This window comes from Bolinopsis microptera, chromosome 7 (genome assembly GCF_026151205.1).
Source record: "Bolinopsis microptera isolate Bmic1 chromosome 7, MBARI_Bmic_1.0, whole genome shotgun sequence".
Taxonomy (NCBI): Eukaryota; Metazoa; Ctenophora; class Tentaculata; order Lobata; family Bolinopsidae; genus Bolinopsis; species Bolinopsis microptera.
Window position 1 is genome coordinate 8,352,801 of NC_087078.1, and position 26,122 is coordinate 8,378,922.

Consider the following 26,122-nt stretch of genomic DNA (forward strand, 5'->3'; position numbering starts at 1 on the left):
TGTCTGCCATTTCATTCTTGGCACAAAATCTACTGAAATTGTTATACTGTGTCAGTCAGACACAGTATACCAATTTCAGTAGAATTTCATAATGATATAGCCGCACGTCTCTAAGTCAGTGCTATGACATAATTGAAATGCAAATGAGTCATTTGAATAATACTGACTAATTTAAGGGACCTGAATGGTAGATGAGTACAAACCCCTAAATAAATGTGCCCTCATTGTACCTTGTCCTGAGAAGACTTTGTTCGTTTAGCAGCTGGAAGCACGAAATCTTCATCATCCTCGCTGTCTGATATAACATAGCTCGGCTTCTTTAAATTCCTCCGCTTCGACATCGGGTTAAACTGTGGCAAGGTTTACTTTCAAGGTAATGAAATTTATCTCGGTGCATCATAATTTAAATTGATAAACATTCACTGCTCGGATTGAGAATTAATTGAAAAATTAGCATAATTTTTATATAATTGTCTAGCTTCAGTATCAGTATGTTATTGAATGTTAAACAATGAAAATCAATGAAAATGTCTGAGAAATTCTTCTTCATATTTTTTAATGTTATTTTCTCAGGTCACTGATAATTTAGTAGTCAAACTTAACCAATTCATATAAACAAGTATTGAAATTTGAGATCTCTGATGCATAACCGATACATACATTATTATATGTACAAAACAAATTTACAAAAACCAATCACGTAAAAAACTCACAAAAATTAAGAATGATAGAGCCAGAAGGGAACTTGAAGATGCGACCGTCTCACAATTCACCTTTTGCGTTTGAACTTCAGCTTTTCCACCGTCTGCTCATAATGAGTCCGACTCCGGACACGACTAATCTTTTCTTTAGTCGAGCTATTATCAGTCTGATCCTGCTGTTTCCCATTTTCATCCTTCTTACCAACTTTCTTTTTCTCCTCCGCCATATCCTCGTACTTTATTTTCAGTCTAACAGCTAGTCTAGCAGCTATTCTCATAGGAGTCGAGTTTGACATCTTGTTTACAATGTTAGGATCGTTGACAAATCTCCCCAAAACGGGAGTGACGATCATCGTTAGAAATCTTAGTATGCCGCCTAATGGAGCCATATTTGACACAAATACTGAACAGAAACTTCGAGAATAATATTTGATTCCTTGTTGAGTGATAGATATCACAGAGATCTTTGTCTTACAGATCTACTAGTTGATACAATTATCAATCTGTCGAGATATTACCACGAAGAAAGTGCTAGTCTTAATTAAAATCCGGATGTCATATTCCTGAGGGACATTTCCTGAACAAAATTACTTTTTGAACTTGTGAAAACAATAAACTGATTCTTTACAACTAATTCCAAAATGAGGAGCATTCGTGAAACATGAATCACGATCAATTTCAATATGACGGACAATTGAGGGACCGGATGTAATTATAGTCAAACAAAATTTCCAAAATAATAAAAATCCATCATTTACTGTAATAACTTAATACAAATCTCCTTCATATTCAAAATAAATTAACATCATAAACGGATGTGACAATTAGCAGTGTTAGAGTCTACCTCTTATTCATTAACCCTGAGCAGTGAGCAACACATAAATGCCTGAGTAGAACATTCTAGAACATTCTAGACTAATCTTAGGAGTACCCGTGTAAACTTCCAAAACCGGAAGTAACATTATCTGCTATAATTAGTGGTCATCGAATTTTGCTAATTAGCATTTTGTTCCAATTGGTAATAAAATATGGAGCACAGGCAGAGCTATCCGAGCGCAAAAAGTAATCGACCCCGAAGGGACTCGAACCCCCAATCTTCTGATTCGAAGTCAGACGCCTTAGCCATTAGGCCACGAGGCCGATACGCCAATCACATGTTATGAATAATCAAATTATACACAACTCTTTTCAGTACTAAATGAGCTGTATACTTCCCACACTACCAATACCATATGGGGGATTGCTTTGTAACTATACAATGTACATTTAAATGGAAACATTTCAGAGCATAGCATGCTTATGAAACTCCACGTTGTCACGGGGATAGAATTCGTAATAATTCTCATTGTCTTTACTTGTAGAGGGTGTATTAGAGAACTAAACTGTTTTAGTGAGAGCGCCACTGTCTGAAACTGAATGGGAACTGAGGGTAACCACTTTTATTGAGGGTTTGCAGCCTTTAGGGTTGAAACATCAGGGGTGTTGTTGTTTCACATCATCACAAGGCAGGCACGTAGCCAGTCACAAGGTGGCTAACAAGACCTTGACTGATCATCACCTCTTGCCAGATTTGAAATCCTTTCCAAACTCCTTGGCTAACTTCTGAAGTTCTGGTTGAGTTTCTATGGCATTCTCAGCTTTAACTTTCATCCTAGCAGCGCTTCTAGCAATCTGCCTCATAGCACCAGAGTTGGCTATTTTGTTAACTGTGTCCGGATTCTAAAATACAATTTAGATTTAGCCTGAAACTCTCACTGAATCGTGCTGTGTTTCGGAAACATGTTAAATATCTTTAAACTTTTAAACGAAAATAGTGAGATAAAGTCAGATCACAAAAATGTATTTTAAAATTCCTAAGGTACACTTACAGTAAGCATTCGCCCCGCAATGGTTGTTGCTATGGGGGTTAAAACTCGTATTATCACATTCCACGGCAGCATTGCTAGAGATTGAGAGATTATAACTAAAAGCAAAGATTCGAGTACTATAATTGTAATGCACCGGAATCGTAATTGTAGGTATCAATTGTGTGAAGATGATGAATATTCGACCAAGTTGGCATTCGGTACAACTGCTGCTCAAAGTTGCTATCTACCTTAGTTCCCAAAAATTTGTGTGCCATTATATTGAGCACAATTTATTTGAGCCCGAAAAATGTGGGCAGAAAATTTGAACTCATTTGGGCACAAATTCTTCGAAAAATGAACGATTTTCCACTAAAATTTCAGTTAGATATTTGCCTAAGTTTATTATTATTCCTTATTATTCCAGTCATTTTGCTTTCAATTTTAAGCATATAGGTGGTAGTCTGAGTTGTTTCACATTATGAAATTTACGATCTGCCCAGTAACTACTAAAAAATACAGTGATGATGACACAGTACAAAATGATAGATATACAATAGTGATATTTAGTCTCTCAATCAGATAGTTTAGTCTACTTACACTCAGCATATCTTATCATACCCCTTTTAAATATTATTTCACTTTGATATGAAGAAAAAGCCATCTTTCTATAGATTTCAGGGCCACAGGCCAAATGCCAAAAGTTTGGTTAGCAAAAAATTTAGCAGACGGAAAAGATTTATGCAATTAATTTGGTCTGCAAAAAATTTGGGCGAGAGGCCCGCTCAAATTTTTTGTCGCCCAAATTTTTGGGAATTAAGGTATGTACATAATTACATTTTAAGGAATTAAGACTTACTCTAGTTTCATCCGAAAAAATAAAACAAAGTTAATTTGGTATACAATATTTTATTACAAGTGTAACCAAGCACTCAGGAGGTAAATTTAAGACGGATGCCGAAAACTTGCAAATCCTCCCATGGCAGTGAAACTTTAGTTCACTTTTAGACACAACTTGACGTTAAAAACGCGATAATAATACCGTTTTTCAAATAGACCAGAGTGCATTTATATTTATACATTCAACTTAAAACTTACTTTAAATATTTTGTAACTTATATATAAACATAAAAATTACCTTATATTACCCTGCAAATTGTGACTAATCATAAACAGAAACACACTCGGCCAATTTGTTGAGTTCACGTTCACAGATTCAACACATCTCCAACTTCCGCTAAAACTGCGGCCAACCTCTAATCTCCGATTATCCTCTTATCTCTCTAGGACCTGTGCTCATGAAACGAGTTAATAAACCAAAATCTCGGTCTTAAAGGGTCAAGGAGCCAGCCGCCGGGTTTTCAAGTACCCCCATTGTCTATAACTGCATAATATGCAAGGCCCTTGTTTTGGGGCTGCATCATAAATGCGAGGCTTTTGCGGCCTAGACTGCACCGCAAAATCTACAAGCTCTTTGCATACAATCAAATGCAAATTGCAAGTATTGTGAGAGGAAGGAGTGTTGGCAGAAAGTCAACTAAATAAACATTCCACAGCAGCTTCCACGTTCCAGTTCTTGGATGATAGAGCCACTCTGGAATCTTGCTGAAGACAGTACAATGTCAGTAATCAGTAGGGGTTGTGGGTGTCATGCCGTTTAAAACAAGATAATATCCACTGTATTGGATAGCTTAATATGATGCTGGATTTAGGCTCCTCATTATAACGATTTAGTTTGGCACTCACCTCGGAAAAGCCCATCTGCATAAGTTGCTGTATATTTTTGTCGAAAAGGGCCGAGGCCTCCACATCCTCCGCATTGCTGCTGGCTGATGCTGAAACAGGGACTTACAATGTACTTTCAATAATGAATGCAATGTGGGTCACAATATTATTAACTTAAAAATGCAATGGGCGTGTACAGACCATATCAGTCACTTTTAACAACAGCTGTTTTGATGAGACAGTGGTAATAGACGTGTTACAGAGTGTTGCAAGATTATGTACATATTATGTGTATGGGAGTTATGCAACTATTAAAATTGATAAAGACTCTAATTAAGACTGAAGCTCTTACCCTGAGCATACACTACAGCCCAGTGTTTAGCTGTTCGTTTGTAGCATGTATAATCATCTTTGTACTGAAAAGCAAAGGTTTTAGTGGCACTGAATTCTGAACAAGTCTCGCTAAGTCTGACAAAAATATTAAAATAATTTCGAATCAACCCAAATTAGCCTGTACAAGGCATTGCCATTGGCGAGCGATAATTATTGGTCAAGAGATGGCATAACTTTATGTTCGAATGTTTGGAAATCATCAGATGATTGCTCTCCGATATCTCTATATCCATGAGGCATATTCACATTAGGTATTATATGTACCAGTTCAGTTTAAGTTGAAGTAGGATTAATTTCAGAAATACTGCGACAGCTCAGCTACTGCGCGCATTCATTACAATAATACGTGCAATCGAGGGAGCGCGCGCGCGCGCGCATCTATTGCTAGCTTTTGATGCTGAAATACCCTGAAAATGGACCTACCGCGCGTCACCGAAAAGACATTTATTTCTGTTCGATGGTATGTCGACGGTTTACTTCCATTACATCACTCAATTACCACCATTATATCTTAGGCTACAGGTACATTACTTGTTTATTTACCTGTTTAGCGACAACTGCATCCTGAGGGTCATCGGGCTCAGCTGAACTTAACAAGGATTGGAGTGATAATAGGACTGTTCGCAATGTCATGGCTGCAGCCCTGAAAATAACATTTGTTGATCGAACCAAACATTTTCCCAGATCGTCGATAGTTTTAACAGCAACTATTGTGTGAAAATGATGATTTTACTGCGGAACTTACCACTGGTCTTTTAAGATATCCAGGCATATAGCGCCCGTCACAGAACTTATATTAGGATGCCATATTTTGGTCCGGAATGTCACCTGAGAAGGGGGAAATAGGTCACGAATTTTCGATTTTCGAGTTATCTTTGCAGTTCTTCTGTGCATAGGGATTCTGAACGGGTCACACTGACCAAAAATATGACACGTACATCTCACAAGGAATTAACACACTAACATACTAACTTTAGGGGGGTTGAAGGGGTACGTCTCAGGAATGGTGATGTCAAGAATGTACTTCCCTCCATCGAATGGGGTATCAGGAGGTCCCTTTATCTCACCTCGTAACTTTAGAAATGAGTTATCAACCAGTTCTACTTTCACTCCAGCTGTTTCAGCCTGATAATGCAAATCACGTGTTGGTAAGTACAATGTGAGTAGACGGTATACGTCTACAATATTATCATCACAATGTATAGCCTGGCACTGTATTATATAATGCTGTGTGCTAAACATAGCATTAGTATTTCACACATCATGGTAAAGTAATCTTGATAATTTCAACACTTCAAAAGGTCCTTTTAAGATAGGTGACTTTCCAAGACTTCACCCTTTTTAATGTTGCAACGAAGAGAAAAGGTAAGTAGGGGCTTGCTGCTAACTACTGAATACAATGAAAATGTTATGTTGATTTGAATGTGACATCATTATTACGGTATGTTGGTTATTTTTAAGTCATCAAAGTGTTACAATACAGTGTGATTAGTCTAGGTTTCCCACTTTGTAACACTGAAAATGTCACAACTAATTAAAAACATCCTGGTAACGATCACTTCTCCTCGACACAACATTACTTAAAACACCTAGCAAATGTACCATTGTACCCAACAATGGCCGGTGCACAGTAGTTGTTGTGAGATTATGTATTCTTTGCTGGTTTGTCTCCATTGTAGAATAGATTATGCAATCTCGCATTATTTCACAACTGCACATTGTCATATTTGGGCTGTTGTTTGTGGGCTTCTAGAAATGACCACACCGTGACCGCCAGTGTGTCATGTCATGATCACGTGACAATTTAGGGAATCTAAATAAATCGATCAGAACAGACGAATAAGATATCTCGGGTTACATCACGTGATGCAAATATCATTTACACGTGGGGGTGACATTTTTGGGTGTGACGGAGAAATCCTAACCCTTCCGAATATAAAACGTAAAACACTGACCTCTTTACTATTTACAACTTCCTTGAATTCCCGTTTGATTCGAGATACTGCCATCTGCTCCATGGTGATGCTGTTTCACTTGTCCAGGAATCACTTCAGTCTGTTATTGATATTGTGGTTCACATTCACTTCCACCTAAAGGCGATGTGGTGAAGTGCACTATGTATAACAGGGTAAAGATAACGCGCATTACGTAGCCAGTCATAGTGGGTGACTATTATTTATTTTTCTTTCATTTTTTATTGGACAGTTAATCAGAAATAGTGATTCCGGTCATACTCTATCCTCACTGGCAATCAGAAGAGGGAGCGGTATATCATCATATAACTGTGTCGATTGGAGGGTCTAAATAATTGTAAATACCACCTTTAAAAATATTTTCTTGTGTTTCAAGTTGATTTATTAATTATTATTTTTATTTGTATTCCTATTATTTTTTCTGTCCATTATTTTAATGAATTGAAACAATAAAACAAGTAAATGTGTGGACTAAAGGTAAGCGTCAATCTGAAATTAAATCAATTTTAATTATTTGTTGTACAGCAATCAAAATAATCGTACAATTGTCGCATTTAACTTACTAAAAATACATCATATTCATATTTATTTTAAAAATACAGAGGCATTGGCAATTTTTCCGTTTACTTGCATCCCATTTAGGAGAAATTCAACCCCATAGCAAAATCTTCTGACTCAATTATAACCAAAACTTTAATCATTTAATTTACATTTCGCAAAATAAACAATTCCTTTATTTAATCCTGATCCTAATTAATAATTTACTCTTTATTCTACCATATACTGTTGCTACATTTGAAATAGAAACCTGGGCCAAAACAGCTTTTAGTTTTCTCTACGGGCTATATAGCATTAAGGACACTATTAATAGCGGTAGAAAATAAATAATGGATTACTTCTTGTTTTCCTTCTCAAGTCTCTATTTCAACTTAATATACATTTTTATAAGATATAAGTGATCGAGAAAATTTTAGAAAAATCAGCAGAAAAATAAACTGCACTTAAACCGAATGGGCCAGAATTATCGGAATTTGAAGATGGAATGTTTTATATTAATATTATATAGCTAAATTCGAGAGCATGCATTATGTTGCTAAGTCAGGAACATCATACATATCAAAAATTCTTGAAATAATAATAATATGTCTGACCCTTCCCGTGTCTTACTGGTTTTCTAAAATAAAACTGCAGATAACTAAGAATTTCATTAAAATATTTCTGTCGTAAAAGCAGAGGTGAAGAAGCCGTATGGATGTAGAATAGATATTGAAAAACCGATTTATTGCTTTATTGAAAGGTGAACTAAAAGGTGAACCTAAAATTTACACATAAAATCAAACCAATCGGTGTAAATTTGGGTATTTATTATTTAATTAAACCAATATATAATGAGAGAATTTCTCTCTCTAATGCAACAATTTCTGAAATAATGATCGTGTCCAACGATTTGAAAAAAGAAGTATAAATATGCTATACAAATAATTATCTTAGTAGCAGATAATTAAACAAACACACTTAAGTTTGATCTGAATTCTGAACCGACCGATTTTCAAATCACACCCCAAATAATATCAGAAAGAATCTATTAAGAACTTGAAAAGCTAATCATGAGTGAATCATGGAGACAAAATCTTCGTCGTCCTCGTCAACTCTGTACGCTTCGTTTATTCTGTTGAATCTGTCCGTTTCATCAGAGTCCTGATCGTTTAGCAGGGAATAGGTAGGCGCCTGTTTATTTTTCCAATGATATAAGGGGCAGATGAGAACACCTAACAGCGCCACGATCAGAACTCCGCCAACAACATACCGCGTAAAAGAGCTCCATGTACTAGCATCGTGTTTATCAAAACTCTCAGCAAGGAGAGTACAGGTGTTGATGTTGCTACCAGAGCAGTAGCAGCAGCGATCACGTGCTCCCTCATTGCAACATTGCCAGCACTCGTTGTTATCAGTGTTCTTTACGAGGGGCGCTTTGCAGGTCAGACACTGAGCGGGTCCCCCTTCCGTGCAGTTGGTACAGGTCACGTGGCATGGTTTACAGGTGTTAAGAGTGTGGTCGTTGAAGAGTCCCTGACTGCAGGCGTTCACGCAACTCTCGCCCGCTAAGGAGAAGCCGGCGATGCATTCGCTGCACTGGTGCGCGCTTTCTCCACTACATTCCAGACACGTGGGGTGGCATGCTTCACAGCTGTCTCCTCTTTGGAAGAAACCAGGACTACAGGAATGAACACATTCTTGAGCCTGGTTTACGAATCCGGGGGGACATGTCAAACAGGACTTGGAACCAGGTCCATTGCAACTCTTACAAATGTTATCACAAGGCAAACAGGCTGTTCCGCTGAGATAGAACGATTCAGAACATTGAGCTACACAAGAGCTCTCCTCGAGCATCAAACCTGGGCCACAGGAAGCACAAGAGGTAGCAGAGGGACCATTACACTCACCACAGGACTCATGACAGTGAACACATTCTGACAGACCATTAGTTTGAGTTGGGAAGGTACCAGCAGGACAGGCCTCAACACATTGTGCTCGCTGAGCTAGAGTCGTGTCTCTGAGGAGATGTTTACCAGGATGACAGGAGACGCAGTAGTTATCATACTGCTGAAGACACAACTCACACCCACCACTGCACCCTCCACAGTACACCTCGTCCTGGTAGTTGTACTTCACTCTCAGAGACTCGATGGTGGAGTCTTTACAAGCTGTGCAGGAGAACTCAGAAGGGCCGTTACAAGCTGCACAGTCTGTTGGACACGTGTGGCAGGCATCATCTTTCAAGTAGAGTCCTCTCTCACAGGGGTTATTACAGTTACCCTGAGTTAATTTGTACCCCTCCTTGCAGTTTCTGCACGCTCCCATCGCATCACATTCTAAACAAGCACCAGCTTTGTCGCACGGTAAACATGCTCGGTCTCTCTTGAACATACTTACCGGACATTTTGTCAGACACTCACCATTGTAACGGAATGTGGCCTCATTACAGGAGGTACAATCATCTGGTCCTGCGCAGGACAGACATCTGTGGCCACAAGATTTACATTTTCCGTCGGATCCTAAACTGTATTGTCCTTCAGGACAAGCAGGGTTACAAACATTGCCATCTAGCCGGAAATGAGGAACACAACCCGTACACTGGTTGGGCTCTACACCAGAACAGGCACTACAATTATCTGCACACTTGTCACATGTCCCTGTGTTGGAGTTAGGAGTGTAACCAGAGGGACACTCTCGGAGACAGTCACCAGATAAGAGAAACAGGTTACTGATACAACTCTCGCACTGGTGGATGGAGTCCCCAGCACAAGCTTTACAAGTATAATGGCAACGTTTACAAACGTGTTCATCACCAGTGGTGTAATAGGACGCCGGACAAGACTCTTGACATTTCGACTCTGCTAGATACAGATTAGCTTTACAAGACACACATTGGTTGTCTTCAGTACCAAAGCAAGAATCACAACCATCAGAGCATGCGCTGCAGGTTTTAGTAGCAGAGTCTCCGAAGAAGCCTGATGGACAGAGCTGGTAACAGCGGTTACCGAGAAAGAAGAGAGAAGGCTGACATGTAAGACACTTGTCGTACCCGACATCAGTACAGGTAAAGCAGTCAGTGTGACACATCTCGCATTGTCCGTACTTTGTGATGGTATTCTGAGGACAGGCACTAACACATTTGTGTTCACTCAGAAGGAGGTAGGAACCAGAGTGGCAGCCAATACATTCCGTGGCAGAGGGTCCGTTACAAGTCTCACAGTTGGAATCACAAGCGGCACACTGACCTGAAGAGTTCACATACTCGCCCACATCACAGTGAGAGATACATACTGTTCCTTTCTGTTCAGGTGTTCCCCCGGACCACAGATATCTACACAAATGTTGGTGGATTGTTGGAGATAGTGGGCACATGTTGTACAGTTTCCAGGACCAGTCCCAGTACATCCAAAGCTTTGGTCACAGTGGCTGTCACATTCAGAGTCAGAATTGTTATCGAAATCTGGCACTGAGATCTTGTTCTCCCTGAGTTCTGGCTGAGTAGTACTGCCGTGCATTACGAGCTGCCACGAAATCAGCGTCATCCGATCTAGGCCGTTATTCTTTACACTCAGTTCCCAAGTTCCAGCTGGATTTTCACCCCATGTGTGAACGTTGAGGAAGGGCCATTTGTTGAAACCATTTGTACTTCTGTCATACTTTCTGGCTGTTAGAAGCGTGGTGACAGTTCCACTAGGAGACTTCAGTTTTAGAGATATATCACCTCTTTTCTCTGCTTGAATGGTAATAACAGATTGTACATGCTCCAGAAACATAACTCTTCCATCGCAACCGTCTGAGGTAAATCTAAACTTCTCCTCCTTTCCTGACCCAATACTCTTCTCTTTACTCTGTTTTTCACTCTCGCATATTTCCGGATCAGGAACATTATTCCACAACTGAGCGAGCTCGACCAAACCACCAGCATCGATCACACCAAACCCAAACTTGTGTGAAACATTGTAACCTGCACCGTTGGTAGCCCACTCAGCTTCTTTAAGATTCCTGGGTTTGGAAGTTTTCACCACAAGATGCTGTAAATCCCGCCATGTTAACAGAGGGTTAGCCTGGAGCACCAGAGCGAATATTCCAGCTGCCAGGGGAGCAGCTGCACTGGTACCAGTGTGCCGCTCTGTACACTTACTGTGCAGATCAGTAGACATTATCTGCCGCTCCTTACCGCTCCCGCTGGAGTAGGTTACTGCTAAGGTAGAGGAACATTCCTCAGCATACCACGGCTTGTTCCCGTTTTCTGATGTTGATCCTATTGATAAAGTCCAGATAGAGTTTGTGTATCCATCACAGTTGCAGTTATCAAATGAAACACCACCATTTCCACTAGCCCACACAAATATACTGCCACGCCCATCCCTACCATCTGTAATACCACTGGTAAACGACTGTACTGTCAGGCTTCCTGGACCATCTACTGTTCTACCATCATCATCAGGTCCCCAACTTGCACTATAGATATCAATAAAGTCTTGGTTGAGACCAAGGGCTTTAGCTTCAATAGCATCAGTGACGTCACCATCCAGCATCCTAACCCCTCCAATTCTGGAGTTATAGGCAGCCCCCACTCCACACACCTCGTTATTAGCAACTGAAGCTACCTCTCCAGCACACCTTGTACCGTGTTTGTTCTCGTTTGTTATGTCGTACCGGGGCATTGGATCATCATCGTTATCATTTAGATCAATGCTGGCTCGAGCTTCATAGTTCGCTTGAATATCAGGATGTGTGCGCTCTAAGCCGTCATCTAAGATGGTGACAACAATACCCTGCCCAGTTACACCTTGTCTCCAGGCTCCGGTCACATTGTTGTAGTCATCGTACAGGTACCACTGTTTGGGGAAATATTTATCGTTGAAGCTGAACTCAGGAGCACGCTCTGCTCTGCTGAACCCCTTTAACAGCGCTTCTCTTTTAACCCTTCTCAGAACTCTCTGTTGAGTTGCTGATCTGACTTTTCTGTGATTTTCAATTGAGCTGGTTACAGAATGAGAATGAGATTCACTGTACTGAGGGTGAGTCTTGTGTCTGAAGAGATAGTGATTTGTAACACTCCCGATACCCCCTAAATTGTCCATGTCTAACTGTCCTGCCACCTCATGAGGATCCTCACCCGTGTGAAGCTCTACGCTCCACGAATTGTGGTATTTGCATTGCACTGCAAGCGCTGCGAGTGACCAGAAGATCAGGGAATATGTTAACATACAACACAGGAGCTGTGCGAGGCTGGGTACTTCTCTTTTTTAGCTCATTTTACATCACCTACTGGAGGGTGGCTGTTAGATGGTTTGTAAATTAATACGAATAGTTGGTCATTTTATTATTTATAGTGAAATCAGGTGATAAAATGTTTGAAGGTCGCAATGATTGTAACAAATTATAGGACAAACATAATGAAATGATTATGAGCAACTAATAACATTTGTCCTATCAAAGGTTGCAACACACACAACAACTCAAAAGTCAAAACACACCACATACGATTTGTTAACTACAAAAGTTGCACAATCATCATCCGCCGTCGTGGTAATACGTGTCAACTCATACAGTACACATAGAGAAACGAGCAAATGTCTCCATGTCATGACAGTAAGTAACTACTGCTACTACTACTAGTACAATACTAATACTGCAACTGCCTTATGATTACCGTCGATAATGAAAAGCACTAAGCAGTCGTACATTTCCAGTTATTCCGACTTTATGCAGCACAGTGAATAATGCAATGGGTTCTATTCCATGAGGGAACTTGTAAAGATGTGAACAATGTATAAAGCAACATTGTATAAATTAATCGGTAAAGAAGATTGTATGCTAATATTATTTGAATTATATTATGAATTAGCCACTATCCAGATATCTGATGTAATTATAAATTATAATATAAATACCGGGCGGGCCATCATTAGAGCAGTATCGAGTAGATCCTACGTTATAGAGTTGCCAGTGCAGTGGACAGTGGTATTATTATAGTGGTATATAATATATAGTGGTATAGTATGATCAACTTTCCTTGTTTTAATTTTGGTCCACCTTGTATTCTACTATAAAATCTATTGTAACCCATAATACATTGCAACTGATAATAATACATACTAATAATACATAAAAACTTTACTAACCTACGGAACTATAACATTATGAATAATAATAGCAATGCTATGCAACCTCTAACAAAGATAAACACTACTGTAAGGGACAACTTTAAGAACTTAAGCAAACTTAGTACATTACGAACTACACTTACATATTTTGTATATCATAAAATGAAGCTTCACAAAGCAAATCGACTAATGATGATGTAAGCAACAAAGAATGTTGACTCAGTTCATAAATTCCCAACTAATTATCTTTATTGATTTCAACTTGGAATGCCCACCCTACTTCTACCTGTAACTGACACAACGAAGGACACATTACAAAAGGTACTGGCTAGTAGTAGTGACTAGTAACAACTAGATAGACTTAACCACTATTATATTGATGTAATTAAATGCCTCCCCAGCAGCAGTACTCCACTCCCTTACATTACAATATAACATTAACTGTCTAATTAGAAGTTTAGTGTCTGGGTGGGCCAGAATTAACTGCACATATGAAATTGTAATCCAAATCTTAATATGTATGCAGGACACATGTAACGAAGATTATTTTAGATATACAGATCAAAAAACAGCGAATTTGTAACTGAAACGAAATGTTATGTTCGGTCAAAATGATTAAATCATTAAATCTTGCAAAATTTGAAATACAAATATGGTATAAATCAAATTCACAATCGAAATGGTATAACGTAACAAATTACAACACAATATAGCAACTTTACCAAGCAAAATTCAAATTAATGATAATGAGAATCGTGTCACTAAACCCAATGATAAATCTTAGTACCCTCGTTTATACCTCCTCAGTATTCTCTGTTGAGTTGCTGTCCTAACATGTCTGTGAAGAACTAAGGAATCAGTCACAGCCACAGATCGCGTGGAACTGTATCTAGGCTGACCCTTACGTTTGAAGATGTAGTGATTTGGCAGATTGCCAATACGGCCCATGTTAACCATGTTGAGTTGTTTTGCCACTTCATCAGGGTCAGAACCTGGTTGTAGTTCCACTGACCACGTGTGATGGTATTGGCTGTGAACTGTCAGCAGTGCCAGAGAGAGGACGAGAGAAAGGAAGAGCATAGAACAGAGACTAGTGTAAAATGATATACAGGAGACTGGTGTAAAGCACTTAATAAGGTAATAAGACTTGGTGTAAAGTGAGGGAACTTCAGGTAGGTAATGAGACACACTTTGAGAGTGTTACATGTTGTTCTATCCTAGGTCAGAGTACTGGGTTAAAATAATTACACCCGTTTTATAGTATGTAGAGATGGAACTCAATGTTCACAATTCAATTGAATTGGTGTCCGCATTAAATAAAAAACACCAGCAGATACTAGAATGTGAAAGCCTATCAGTACATGTAATGTGAAATTTGATGATCAGCAACCAAATTAGAGTGCACTTCTTAATCAAGTAGATCTGGCATATAGTTTTGTCATTTTGTTTCAATTCAGATTATTGAAATTCCAGCAAACAGACTCCAGCACAGGTTTAACTGGCCCAAATTTAAGAAAACATGACTGTGGACACTATATTCTATGTTTCATAGAATGGGGGGGATGCAACGTCAATTAATGTCAATTAATGTCAATTAATGTCAATTAATGTCAATTAATGTCAATTAATGTCAATGTCAGTTTTGCAAAATTTTGGAATACTGACATTAATTGACACGATATTTTTCGACCAGAGATTATGTAGTTCTACCATATTTTTAGCACTTTAGAACGTTTATATCATCAATTTATTCACTACTATCACATATGGAAATGTGAAATGTGAAAAAATTCAGATCATTAAACAATAAAACTAAAATAGTACGGTTTTCCGAAATTTAATTTTCTTAAATGGGCGTGGCCATCCAAGGGCGTGGTTCTCGACATCATCAGAACTTAAAACCCACATTAAACGAAATGCCTTCATGACATTTATATTTGAATAACGAATCTTAAACAGCTAACATTACTCCTTCATACTAAAAAAGCCGATTCTAGATATTTTACCTGTATAAGAAACCAATAAAATATTGGCGTGGCCGGTGGGGACCGAAGATGGAAGGGTTGGAAGCTGAAATTTTTTTTGGTGGTCTTTGAACTTAAGGATCAACAGATAAGAACATACTCGTAATTATTCAAGGACATTTTGTTTTTTTGAACCGGTCTAACTTACATAGACGTGAATATCTTGAATATTTACCGAATAATGATAATCTCAAATTTCAAGACAAATTAATGTCAATTAATGTCAATTAATGTCAATTAATGTCAATTAATGTCAATGTCAGTTTGGGGTTTTTATGGAATACTGACATTAATTGACGTTGCATCCCCCCCCCCCCCCCCCCCCCCCCCCCCCCCCCATAGAATATTCTAAAGACATTTATTTACAGTTTACACTTCACATGTTTTAATAACTTAACAGGTCGTTCATATCTAGCTTATTTAATTGAATTTAATCATGAACTGATCACGTGACATGTACTAATAATTGCAATTATAATAAAAATAAAATTTACACAAATACGATCAGGATTATTAACTAATTTAAAGAGGCCTCAATTGAAGGTTGTTGGAGTATTGTTAATACAGTAATGAGTAAAACCCCGATTTAATGCAAACCCCGATTAACTGCAGCTTTTTCCTTTCTCCCAAACTCCGCGGTAAATCGGGGTTTTACACTTTACAGAATACAGATTACAGACCCATGACTTTAACACTATAGAGCTATAGAGACCCATTACTGAACAGTAGTTCACCACTAAAGGTCGTTCAGATACACGTCAGTCAATCTTTTAGAGTAAGTTAAATCCTTTTAGAGCCCAATTGTTGGAGCTACAACCAGATACACAACTGTTACTCAGAATATGCAATGATGATATAAGTGGTGCTAAAACGATTCCAAACCAACATTGACAAGTTTCGTTAAAGAAATAAGAACGAGTTATTGTACCTATCAGATCTACCACTTAATGAACTAGGCGACGGGCGAACAGCAGCTGTCAAAATGTAAATACAGTAATGACAAAGCACAGCATAATGACAAAGCACTGGGTTATGACAAAGCTACAGACCTATGACTTTAAAATGAGTTTCTTCTAGAGTGGCCAATCAGACGTTTTGTACCGCTGCCAATTAGAGTAGATCAGACGCTGATATGGTGGGCCTTTAAAATACAGTTCCTGCTAAGTACAACTTTTATTAGTCTAGACCTCCCAGTCAAGGTTTTGTTCCCTAATAAAGTTGATTTGTTTCGTACAATACCACATGTACCTCTTTCTACTCCTTACAACTGTTTGATACTGAGCAATCAGGTGATATTATGTTGATGCCTAAACAGCATGGTCTTGCTGGTTTATGGACAATGAGTCTTGAAACTCTCATTCTGCGAATCAGCACCTGGGTGACTTTAAACTTTGCAGCGCAATTTGTACATCAATGACCAGTTTGACCACCACTTTTTGACATGTTAAATTTGACATTGTCACACATCTGCAAAGAACCTTTTAGTGAACCATATGTGTCTTTACTCTTAACAAATCAAAAGAGATTAATACTGCAAAGCTAACTAAGTTACGGGACAGTAAACAACAAGACATTTCACAAAGGAACAGACCAGCTGTGAACTGTGGAGGGACACCTGTCAGGTTAACTACGATTTAATAGATTTAGCTGAGTTAATAGCTTAACTAAGGTGTATTATAAAGAGTCCGAGACAATTGAGTTGGTGAATTACTCTTTGAGTTTTGACATGATGAAGTTCGTTTTATTTTGTGCTCTGTTTTCCTTGGCATCAGCAAGTAAGTCTATACTTTTTAACGATGATTTGTTCTGGCAAACTTTAACTTGATCCCAGAGACCTTATCCTAGCCGCTGCACCAACAATACAGTCTGATTTGCAAACGTTTACCTTTTCAGCGACATACACAATAGTAACAGAGACTTCAAACGTGAAAAATGCCGAAACAGACAACATTTATCTCCGCATGACTCTGGTTGGACCACACGGAAACGTTTTGACCCCTTACTTCGATGAACCCGACAGAGACGATTTTAAGAAAGGAGCTTCCGAAGCGTTTGTGTTCAGCGGACTGAAAGAGGTGGGAGAGATCCACTGTATTGATATCAGTGTTGGAGGAGACGATTGGTGGCTCTTCGAGACCGTGAGTCAAATACAAGGATTACATTATATGGGTGATCATTTATTATGTGCCGTAATATTAATAATTTACGAATACCGTTTTGCAGTGGTTTGCAATATTATAGTCTTTAATAATATTTAAATGCATATGGGCGATTCCATGATAACTGAAACCAGTGACTAAAAAATGAAATTTGGTGTTGGGCTAACGGAAATTATAGCTAATCCTCAAGATATTTAACTATATATTCAGGGACTAAAAACAGTTTGTTGATATCGAGCCTGGTTTAAAAACTGCAAACTACTTCATCATTTTGTAATTAGCAGCAACTAAGTTAGAACCAAGCAAACATCGATACAAGGCAGAAACAGAAAAAAAATGGACAGAGTGTAATTTACAATACCTCCAAATGTAATTTACGTATACTTCCTAAAATGCCTCTACACTGCACACATTCCACATCTCTATAATAGAAATAAAATAGGAATTTGAAGAAACGTCACCTTTATTGTTTTCATGCCTTATTGTAACTTCTGATCTAACACTGGGGCACGAATTACAACTTTAGTGCACAATTTTACGTTTACCTTTTCAAATGCAGCTCACTTCAAAACTATAAGAGATAGTCATTCAACTTTTATTGCCACATGAGCACAGTGGTTTGAACTTCAATCGGGCTCTATATCAACATGTAGGCTGTAGCTAGCCTAAGATTAGCATACAATTAAAACCCACATTTTCTGCTAAGTGTAATTTACACTAGAGTTGAGACACAGTTAATAAACTGCGGAGTGACTAAAATGCTATACAGCAAAAACAGAAAGCTCCAACCAAACACTCCACCTACTGATCCTAACCACCCTAACAACTCTCAAGCTCTCTCTCTTCAACCCTCATTCCCTCACTCCTCTTGGTGCACAAAACCATTCTAACCTATGTATGTCCCCCTTACGGGTTCCACAAGCCCAACGGTACATAGTTAGACGAAAAACAGAGAAGCCTTGATTGCCAGATCAAGGACTGCATCAGTAGCAGCGAAATACGGATATACCTTCTCCCTTACAGTCAGCGAGCTGACAACTATCTGACTGTGTCTTTTAGGCCTTGCCACACCACCTTCGCTATTGCATCCGCTCGCCCGTATTCACTGACACATGCCACACCTGGGTTTAGTATGAAGATGTACACATATTCACCCAAGATGCGGAGATGCCTCAGTTTAGCAAGTTGAGATACAACAGCAAACTCACAGGAGCATGGATCAGAATCATCAGTTACCAACCTGACACCGTTTCGGGGCTTTAATCGCAATACGGTTTCCTGTCAGGCGCCCCAGCAGTCCACCCTTGAACCACCATCTGATCCGAGAGTCACTTGAGGAGACCCGTTAGAGCTCGCAATTGGCGACGAGATAACGTTTATGGTTCCTCTAGATGTTATAGTGAACTCTCAAGCTCCAACCTTCCTGAACTCCCACTCCCTCTTTCTCGATAACAAGTAAATCCATCTGGAACAGTGGGCTGCCTCTTTCCCACTGTCCCGTACCAGCTTCTTCAGCTCTCTTCCTCTAAAACCAATCCTCCTCGCAGCTCTCTCCAAACTCTGCGCAACCACTCCCCTAGCTCCAACTTCGACTGCGGCATTATAACAGCACCAACCTTTCGCCTGAATCTCAGCCTGCAGACCACTGTATCGGTCGAGTTTGTACTCGTGCGATTCAGCGATCCGCTCTTCAGATGGTACTGTTAGCTCCCACCAAATAACTGTCTTTGCCGACCTTGAGAATATCACAAGGTCCGGCCTCAGCCGTGTTTCCACAATCTCACTGGGAAACTTAAGCTGCCCCTCAAGGTCTGACAGCACTATCCAATCCCGATACCCACTCAGGATCCCAAAACCACGACTCTCCTTCCGGTCGTCTGTACCTGCTTTTCTCCTCCCAGCAGGAATAAAATCAATGAACTGTCTTCCATTGCCGGCCTTGTTCTTATAAGTGTTCACTCGGCGATCACAATGGAAGACAACCTGTTCAGAGATCTGCTTCAGAACCTTGTCGTGCCGCCATCTATACCTTCCTTGACTAAGGGCCACCTTACACCCAGCCAAAATGTGCTGAATGGTGCCCATCCTCTCCTCACATAACTTGCACTTCCCATCCTCATCTTCACTCCACTTGGAAACCATAGAGGGGGTTAAGAGGGTGCCGTACACAGCACTTAGCATGAACCCAATAAGTGAGTCACCATACTTAAAAAGTGTATGCCAGCTCAAATCCGTCTTCATTACGAGCTCTCTCCACTCACCCCACCTGCTCTGCATCTCCAGAGAACCTACTTGCACCTCCCTCTCTCTTTCAATGTTCTCCTTCACTCTCAGCATAACCTCCCTCTCTCTTTCCCGCTCATCCATCCTCTCCCAAGGTTTTTTCCAGTCACCAAAACCGATGCCAACTCTTTTTTGAGGTTGCACCATCCCTCGCACCGATTCACAGACCAAATCTCTTCTGGCCTCTTCCAGTTCTGTCTCAGGCCTCCAAACTCTACCAGAACGAACTTGGGGCTGGACTGCTTTAATCAGGTCATCCTTAGATGTCTGATAGGATTGCAACAGTCGACACTTCTCTATCTTCCATGTATCTGTCAAACTGCTCACCGGTAAGGCCACACTGGATGATTGACTGAACAGACAAAGACCACTCAGAGTGTGCCCCACCCCCAACCACTTCCTGAGGAAACTATTGGTATTCTGTTCCCATCTGGTAACTGTTGTGATCGGAATATCATAGATGGCAAGAGGCCACTTCAGTTTTGGAAGGACCATGTACTGATATCCCCAGCACTTCTGGAGTCCAGTAAGGGAACTTTCATCGAGTCTCCGAAGAAAAGTGTTAAGGTCGACCTTGGTTGAGTCGATGACTGATTTGTCATTTCCTTCCACTCTTATCCATCTCCCAAGGAATTTTATCGGCTTCTCTGACACATTCGGAATCACCTCACCACCCAACTGCAAACACAACTCTCTCTCCACCTCCTCCTCTCCTACCACTACCTCCTCAACCCACCTCACAGCCACTCCCTTCTTCAACACCAGTGCTCTGGACTTGGAGGACTTTAACTTAAATCTGGACCAGTCCACGTACTTCTGAAACACATTGAGTAACGTTTGCATATCCTCTGCACGTGCGGTCGTCAGACAGCTATCGTCCATAAACAGCTTCAGAGTTGGTATCGGTGTGTCATCCTTGATGTACTCAATGCTTCTCGGAACCTTAGACTTTAGGTGTTCATGCCCAAGGTTCATGCACAAGACAAACAAGATGACTGATATCACACACCCCATGAAGATTCCTATCTCAAACTGCTGCCAGTCTGATGTCACCGTTCTTGAGGAGAACCTTCCGAATACCCCGGAGAAGTACCGTAGGATAATATTGATAACCTTCTCGGGACGTTGTAGAAACGGAGGGCCCTGGCAATCAGAACATGGGGTACCGCTCCGTAAGCGTTAGCCAGGTCAAGCCATACTACACTCAGATCCTTCTTCTTGACCTTTGCTTCCTTCAGTACCTCCCACATGGCACCAAAATGCTCCGTGCACCCACGGACGCCTGGCACACCACCCTTCTGTATAGAGAGGTCTACATATCCATTCGAGACAACAAAGCTGGTCAACCTCTTCGCCAGGATCGCCAAATAAATCTTCCCTTGAATGTTACCCAGGGAAATAGGCCGTCCTGAACTTGGTGAAAAGTCGCCATCCGCCTTTGGGATGTAGACACCCTCGAAATACCTACAATTGTCAGGATATTCTTCTAACTTATATCCAGTTCTTAACAGGTCCCAGAGATTCTTGGCAATACCAGGACATCTCTTGTACACTGTGTACGGGATCCCGTTGTTACCCGGGGCACTCTTGCTCCTTGCCTTCTTTACAACCTCCTCAAACTCCTTCTTGGATACCGTTGTGAGGTCAAAGGCAACAGAGGGTTCAGGAGCACACTCAGGCAGACCCTCAAGTATACCAAGGGGCTGCTGCCGGGCTGGATCTCCGTACGTTCTGGCCAAGTGATCATCTAGCTCCTCCTTTGAACACTTAAGCTCCCCCACTGGACTTGGATTTAGCACTCCCTTGACTGTCTTGAAAGGGTCGCGTCCAAAATCCCCTCTAACTCTCCTTATCTCTCTCTGCTTCTGTCTCCTTTTCTCAGCCCTCCTCAACTTCATCAAACGACCAGCCAACACTCTCAATAATGCCTCATAACCATCCTTCTCTATCTCACTCCTTGCCTTCCTTTTCTTCCTCCTCAACTGCTTCCTCTTTCAATCAGGCTGTCAATCTCCTCCTTTCGCCTGTTCTTAAAGCTCATGGACTTCTTTCCACTACCAGCACCTACTTCAACAATACCAAACAACTTGACACCCTCGTCGTACACTACATCACAATGACTCACCATCTTCTCTTGAAATGGTTTCCGCTTGAGAACCACTGCAAACTTCTCTACCACACACTCATCAAACTTACTCCATCGACCATCATTGGACGCCGGCCACTTCACCTTGTCTCTTTTGCTAGCAGGTGGTTCGACTGAAATTCTCTTGTCAAGGAGAGCCCGGATATCTCTAGCACTGTGGTTGTTTTCCTGGCTAGATACCTCCGTCGAAGTTACAGGCATACTGCCAGCCGACGACTCCCCTTCCCAAATGCACTTCATTCGACCCCGATGGATATTCCTGCCTTTGACTGTGTCAAACCGACGTCCACATACACAGATACAACTCTGTCCCTCTCCTGCTTCAACCGTCGAGGACTCTCGACTACCTAAATTTGTCCTTTTCCGGAGTACAGGTAAGTGGAGGGATGCCTACAAAGCCTTTATTGTTAACCCGGGCAACTCGTCTCTAAATAAAGACTCCCGGGGCCTTAGAGAAGCAGGAGGCGTGGTACCGATGTAGGCTGAGGTAGCCACTTTTATGACCCCGTCTGACTTCTCTATTGCAGATCCGCTGCAGGCTCCGACCACTACCCAACCTAAAGACCAAAACCAGGCATACTATCTGTCTTATCATATGGGTCTTACCCCATGGTAGCTGGCCTATCCCAGCAGTATTCAACAAAGCAGAGTTGAGACACAGTTAATAAACTGCGGAGTGACTAAAATGCTATACAGCAAAAACAGAACGCTCCAACCAAACACTCCACCTACTGATCCTAACCACCCTAACAACTCTCTAGCTCTCTCTCTTCAACCCTCATTCCCTCACTCCTCTTGGTGCACAAAACCATTCTAACCTATGTATGTCCCCCTTACGGGTTCCACAAGCCCAACGGTACATAGTTAGACGAAAAACAGAGAAGCCTTGATTGCCAGATCAAGGACTGCATCAGTAGCAGCGAAATACGGATATACCTTCTCCCTTACAGTCAGCGAGCTGACAACTATCTGACTGTGTCTTTTAGGCCTTGCCACACCACCTTCGCTATTGCATCCGCTCGCCCGTATTCACTGACACATGCCACACCTGGGTTTAGTATGAAGATGTACGCATATTCACCCAAGATGCGGAGATGCCTCAGTTTAGCGAGTTGAGATACAACAGCAAACTCACAGGAGCATGGATCAGAATCATCAGTTACCAACCTGACACCGTTTCGGGGCTTTAATCGCAATACGGTTTCCTGTCAGGCGCCCCAGCAGTCCACCCTTGAACCACCATCTGATCCGAGAGTCACTTGAGGAGACCCGTTAGAGCTCGCAATTGGCGACGAGATAACGTTTATGGTACCTCTAGATGTTATAGTGAACTCTCAAGCTCCAACCTTCCTGAACTCCCACTCCCTCTTTCTCGATAACAAGTAAATCCATCTGGAACAGTGGGCTGCCTCTTTCCCGCTGTCCCGTACCAGCTTCTTCAGCTCTCTTCCCCTAAAACCAATCCTCCTCGCAGCTCTCTCCAAACTCTGCGCAACCACTCCCCTAGCTCCAACTTCGACTGCGGCATTATAACAGCACCAACCTTTCGCCTGAATCTCAGCCTGCAGACCGCTGTATCGGTCGAGCTTGTACTCGTGCGATTCAGCGATCCGCTCTTCAGATGGTACTGTTAGCTCCCACCAAATAACTGTCTTTGCCGACCTTGAGAATATCACAAGGTCCGGCCTCAGCCGTGTTTCCACAATCTCACTGGGAAACTTAAGCTGCCCCTCAAGGTCTGACAGCACTATCCAATCCCGATACCCACTCAGGATCCCAAAACCACGACTCTCCTTCCGGTCGTCTGTACCTGCTTTTCTCTCCCAGCAGGAACAAAATCAATGAACTGTCTTCCATTGCCGGCCTTGGAATCGCCCATATAATAACGAGTTTATACCGAGAGCAAATATCATGTACATATGTTACATATAATACATGTATAATGTATATACTATGTAGACGAGTAGCGAGAGCCAACAATATTATTATTAAGATAATCTAAATCAATTAAATCAGCTTTTCTATTAACTTTAATATCAGCAATACAGAAACATATATATTCACACAAACTATTTATAAAGATATTGAAACTGTTTCATGAACTTGATTTATTGGGTTTGTACTTAGGTGGCTTATATTAGCGGCTGCTTAATGAACAGCCAATGAGATTTAACAAAAGAGTTGTATAGAATATTCTTTTATGCAATTAAGTATAAGATAATAAGGTGAATCAATAATTATAATAGCATCAAAATATATTGTACTCTGCATTTCTATTACGATTATTTAAACTACATTTTAACTGTCAATTTACAGTGAGATAAGAAAGTAAAATTATATAAAACGACATGATAATATATACCTAATATACGATATACAATATACATTACATTTAAATGTGAACATTTATATTGCAGATTTTGGTGTACTCCGATACACATCCGATGCCAGTGATCTTTGAGAACACATCTAACCAGGGCATGTCATCAGACACTAGCGAGGGAGTGAGAAACATGAGACTTTGTGCTGGAGGTGAGTTGGGCATGTGATCACATATTTTACATAACTACATAACTTATGTAGTTTTGTAAATATTTTATTTCATAAAGTGCTTAAAAGTTACCTGCTTGTGATTCTTTTTCTACTGGAGAAAGGAATCAAACTCATGATTATGGTTCGGTTCGGTTCTTAAAATGTACTGATTTAAGCAATTAAAACAACAGGGCTAAAAAAGTAAAATGTATATATAAAAAATAGTAAATGAAAAAAATGCCTGCTCCCTCGGCCATCTGTTAAAATAGATATTAAACTGTTTATTGTTCAATACTTTAAATGCATTAAATACGTTAAATACGGTAAATGTGACAATTTACAATTTACAATCTTTCAGGAGGTGATATCAGCAGAAAATAAATCAGAAGATAAATTTTCTCAATTATTTTACTTACTTAGAATATGTTTTAACTGAAACATTTTATCTTTCAATTAGTATTTAAACATAAATTAAATTGGAAATTAGGGGTCGTTCACATATAACGTAATCAATATTTTAGCAATTTTTATCCCCCTCCGTAATCGACCGTAATCAAGACCCCCCCCCCCCCTCCTGACAGCAAAATATGACTTTCTTTCCTTAAAAACACTTTTCTATATGTTTCATACTACCCTGATCATTGTGAGCCGAAATCATTGTTATGATATCCGGCCAAGCACCTTCCAACCTACTTACTTTAGCAGCCGGATACCCGATCCATTCCTAAATTTAATCACTACCAGAGTGAAATTGAGTGGAATTTTATTATTGTTATTATTCTAGAGGGTAAAAAAGACAATTTTGATTACGTAATCAACAGCCAAACCCTACCCCCCCCCCCCCCCCCCCCCCCCCCGTAATCAACCGTAATCATTTGGGAACCCCCTCCCCCTCGGCTGATTACATAATATGTGAACGACCCCTTAACTTAAAACCACTGTACTGTTTAAATAATTCAAATTAAAATTTGTCTACCCCTTCTCATGACCCACTTCTGATTATCGGTAATGCTATCTAGGTTGGGCATATGTGCGACATTGTATGTTAACCTTTGCAATCCATCTAGGTTTATATTATCAGCTGTCTGCCCAGATAAGTTCACTCCCTTACTGTCAACAAAATACTTTCCTGTTGCAGGCATGCAGGTGTTTCGTAGAAATTTATTTTCTGGATATCTCAAATTCTTGGATTTGTATGCTCCTACTATAACACTTTCAGCATTTTGCCCTAGAGACTTTGCATGACTAGATAGAGCTGCTTGTTTTAAACAATCCAATGAATCCCAAATCTTCCAGAATCTATGGTAATTACAAGACTTATAGCAGATATACACTTCAAAACACAGCGAAAAAGGATACTTTGTAATATCATTCTGCTTCAGAAGATTTGCCATTAATGTTGAATCGTGCAAGTTAAGAAACACGTAATACAGAAACATATTCTCATCAATGGTGCTAAAATCTTTTTGGTGAGTCTTGTGAATTTGAACTGCGCAACACATTGTACTGTAGACTTCACTGTGACATTTGTGATAATCACATTTAGAGTCTAACATAGCAAATAAGTAAAAATTTACAATTGTATGCAGGACGTACAATTGATTAGGTCCCAAAGAACTGATAACGAATTCCTGCTTTACACTGGACAGTCGATCAGACAGAAAGAAAAATAAGTCCTTCCAGCTAGGTTCA

General features: G+C 40.3%; 5 protein-coding genes and 1 non-coding gene across 7 annotated transcripts in view; 1 reads left to right on the forward strand and 5 right to left on the reverse strand.

Moving 5' to 3' along the window:
• The window catches only part of LOC134817743 (uncharacterized), a 93,665-nt gene that overhangs the window by 48,281 nt on the left and 19,262 nt on the right, over positions 1-26,122 (reverse strand). The window lies entirely within an intron of this gene.
• LOC134817745 (ubiquitin-conjugating enzyme E2 K-like) overlaps positions 1-26,122 on the reverse strand; it is a 95,229-nt gene that overhangs the window by 1,316 nt on the left and 67,791 nt on the right. The window contains exons 2-8 of one of the 2 annotated variants that reach the window (XM_063826993.1): positions 6,619-6,753; positions 5,636-5,788; positions 5,409-5,491; positions 5,207-5,306; positions 4,623-4,686; positions 4,292-4,380; positions 3,589-4,150 (exon numbers count right to left, since the gene is read on the reverse strand). In XM_063826993.1, coding sequence (XP_063683063.1) covers positions 4,079-4,150; positions 4,292-4,380; positions 4,623-4,686; positions 5,207-5,306; positions 5,409-5,491; positions 5,636-5,788; positions 6,619-6,681 — 624 coding nt within the window. In that variant the 5' untranslated portion in view covers positions 6,682-6,753 and the 3' untranslated portion in view covers positions 3,589-4,078. Of the gene's footprint in view, positions 1-230; positions 351-713; positions 2,421-2,569; positions 2,644-3,588; positions 4,151-4,291; positions 4,381-4,622; positions 4,687-5,206; positions 5,307-5,408; positions 5,492-5,635; positions 5,789-6,618; positions 6,754-26,122 lie in introns of those variants that run through there. The other variant, XM_063826992.1, reaches the window with a different exon arrangement.
• Trnar-ucg (transfer RNA arginine (anticodon UCG)) lies at positions 1,769-1,841 on the reverse strand. Its single transcript has one exon. It is a non-coding gene; the product is annotated as a tRNA-Arg (tRNA).
• Positions 7,100-12,440, reverse strand: LOC134817744 (furin-like protease kpc-1). The gene has a single exon (XM_063826991.1). The coding sequence runs from the start codon at positions 12,384-12,386 to the stop codon at positions 10,428-10,430; it is 1,959 nt and encodes a 652-aa protein (XP_063683061.1). The 5' UTR covers positions 12,387-12,440; the 3' UTR covers positions 7,100-10,427.
• On the reverse strand, positions 8,242-10,260 carry LOC134818661 (proprotein convertase subtilisin/kexin type 5-like). Its single transcript, XM_063828300.1, has one exon. It carries the CDS (start codon positions 10,258-10,260, stop codon positions 8,242-8,244), a length of 2,019 nt encoding a protein of 672 aa, XP_063684370.1.
• On the forward strand, positions 17,004-24,868 carry LOC134818815 (uncharacterized). The gene is made up of 4 exons (XM_063828474.1): positions 17,004-17,085; positions 17,204-17,448; positions 24,316-24,430; positions 24,789-24,868. The coding sequence occupies exons 1-4, from the start codon at positions 17,037-17,039 to the stop codon at positions 24,809-24,811; spliced, it is 432 nt and encodes a 143-aa protein (XP_063684544.1). The 5' UTR covers positions 17,004-17,036; the 3' UTR covers positions 24,812-24,868.

Bases quoted from the DNA above. Each gene is read 5' to 3' on its own strand.
- LOC134818661 (XM_063828300.1), bottom strand. From the start codon at position 10,260: ATGTGTCACACTGACTGCTTTACCTGTACTGATGTCGGGTACGACAAG.
- LOC134817744 (XM_063826991.1), bottom strand. From the start codon at position 12,386: ATGTTAACATATTCCCTGATCTTCTGGTCACTCGCAGCGCTTGCAGTG.
- LOC134818815 (XM_063828474.1), top strand. From the start codon at position 17,037: ATGATGAAGTTCGTTTTATTTTGTGCTCTGTTTTCCTTGGCATCAGCA. The intron at 17,086-17,203 runs GTAAGTCTATAC...TTACCTTTTCAG, and splicing joins GTTTTCCTTGGCATCAGCAA to CGACATACACAATAGTAACA. The intron at 24,431-24,788 runs GTGAGTTGGGCA...ACAATCTTTCAG, and splicing joins CATGAGACTTTGTGCTGGAG to GAGGTGATATCAGCAGAAAA.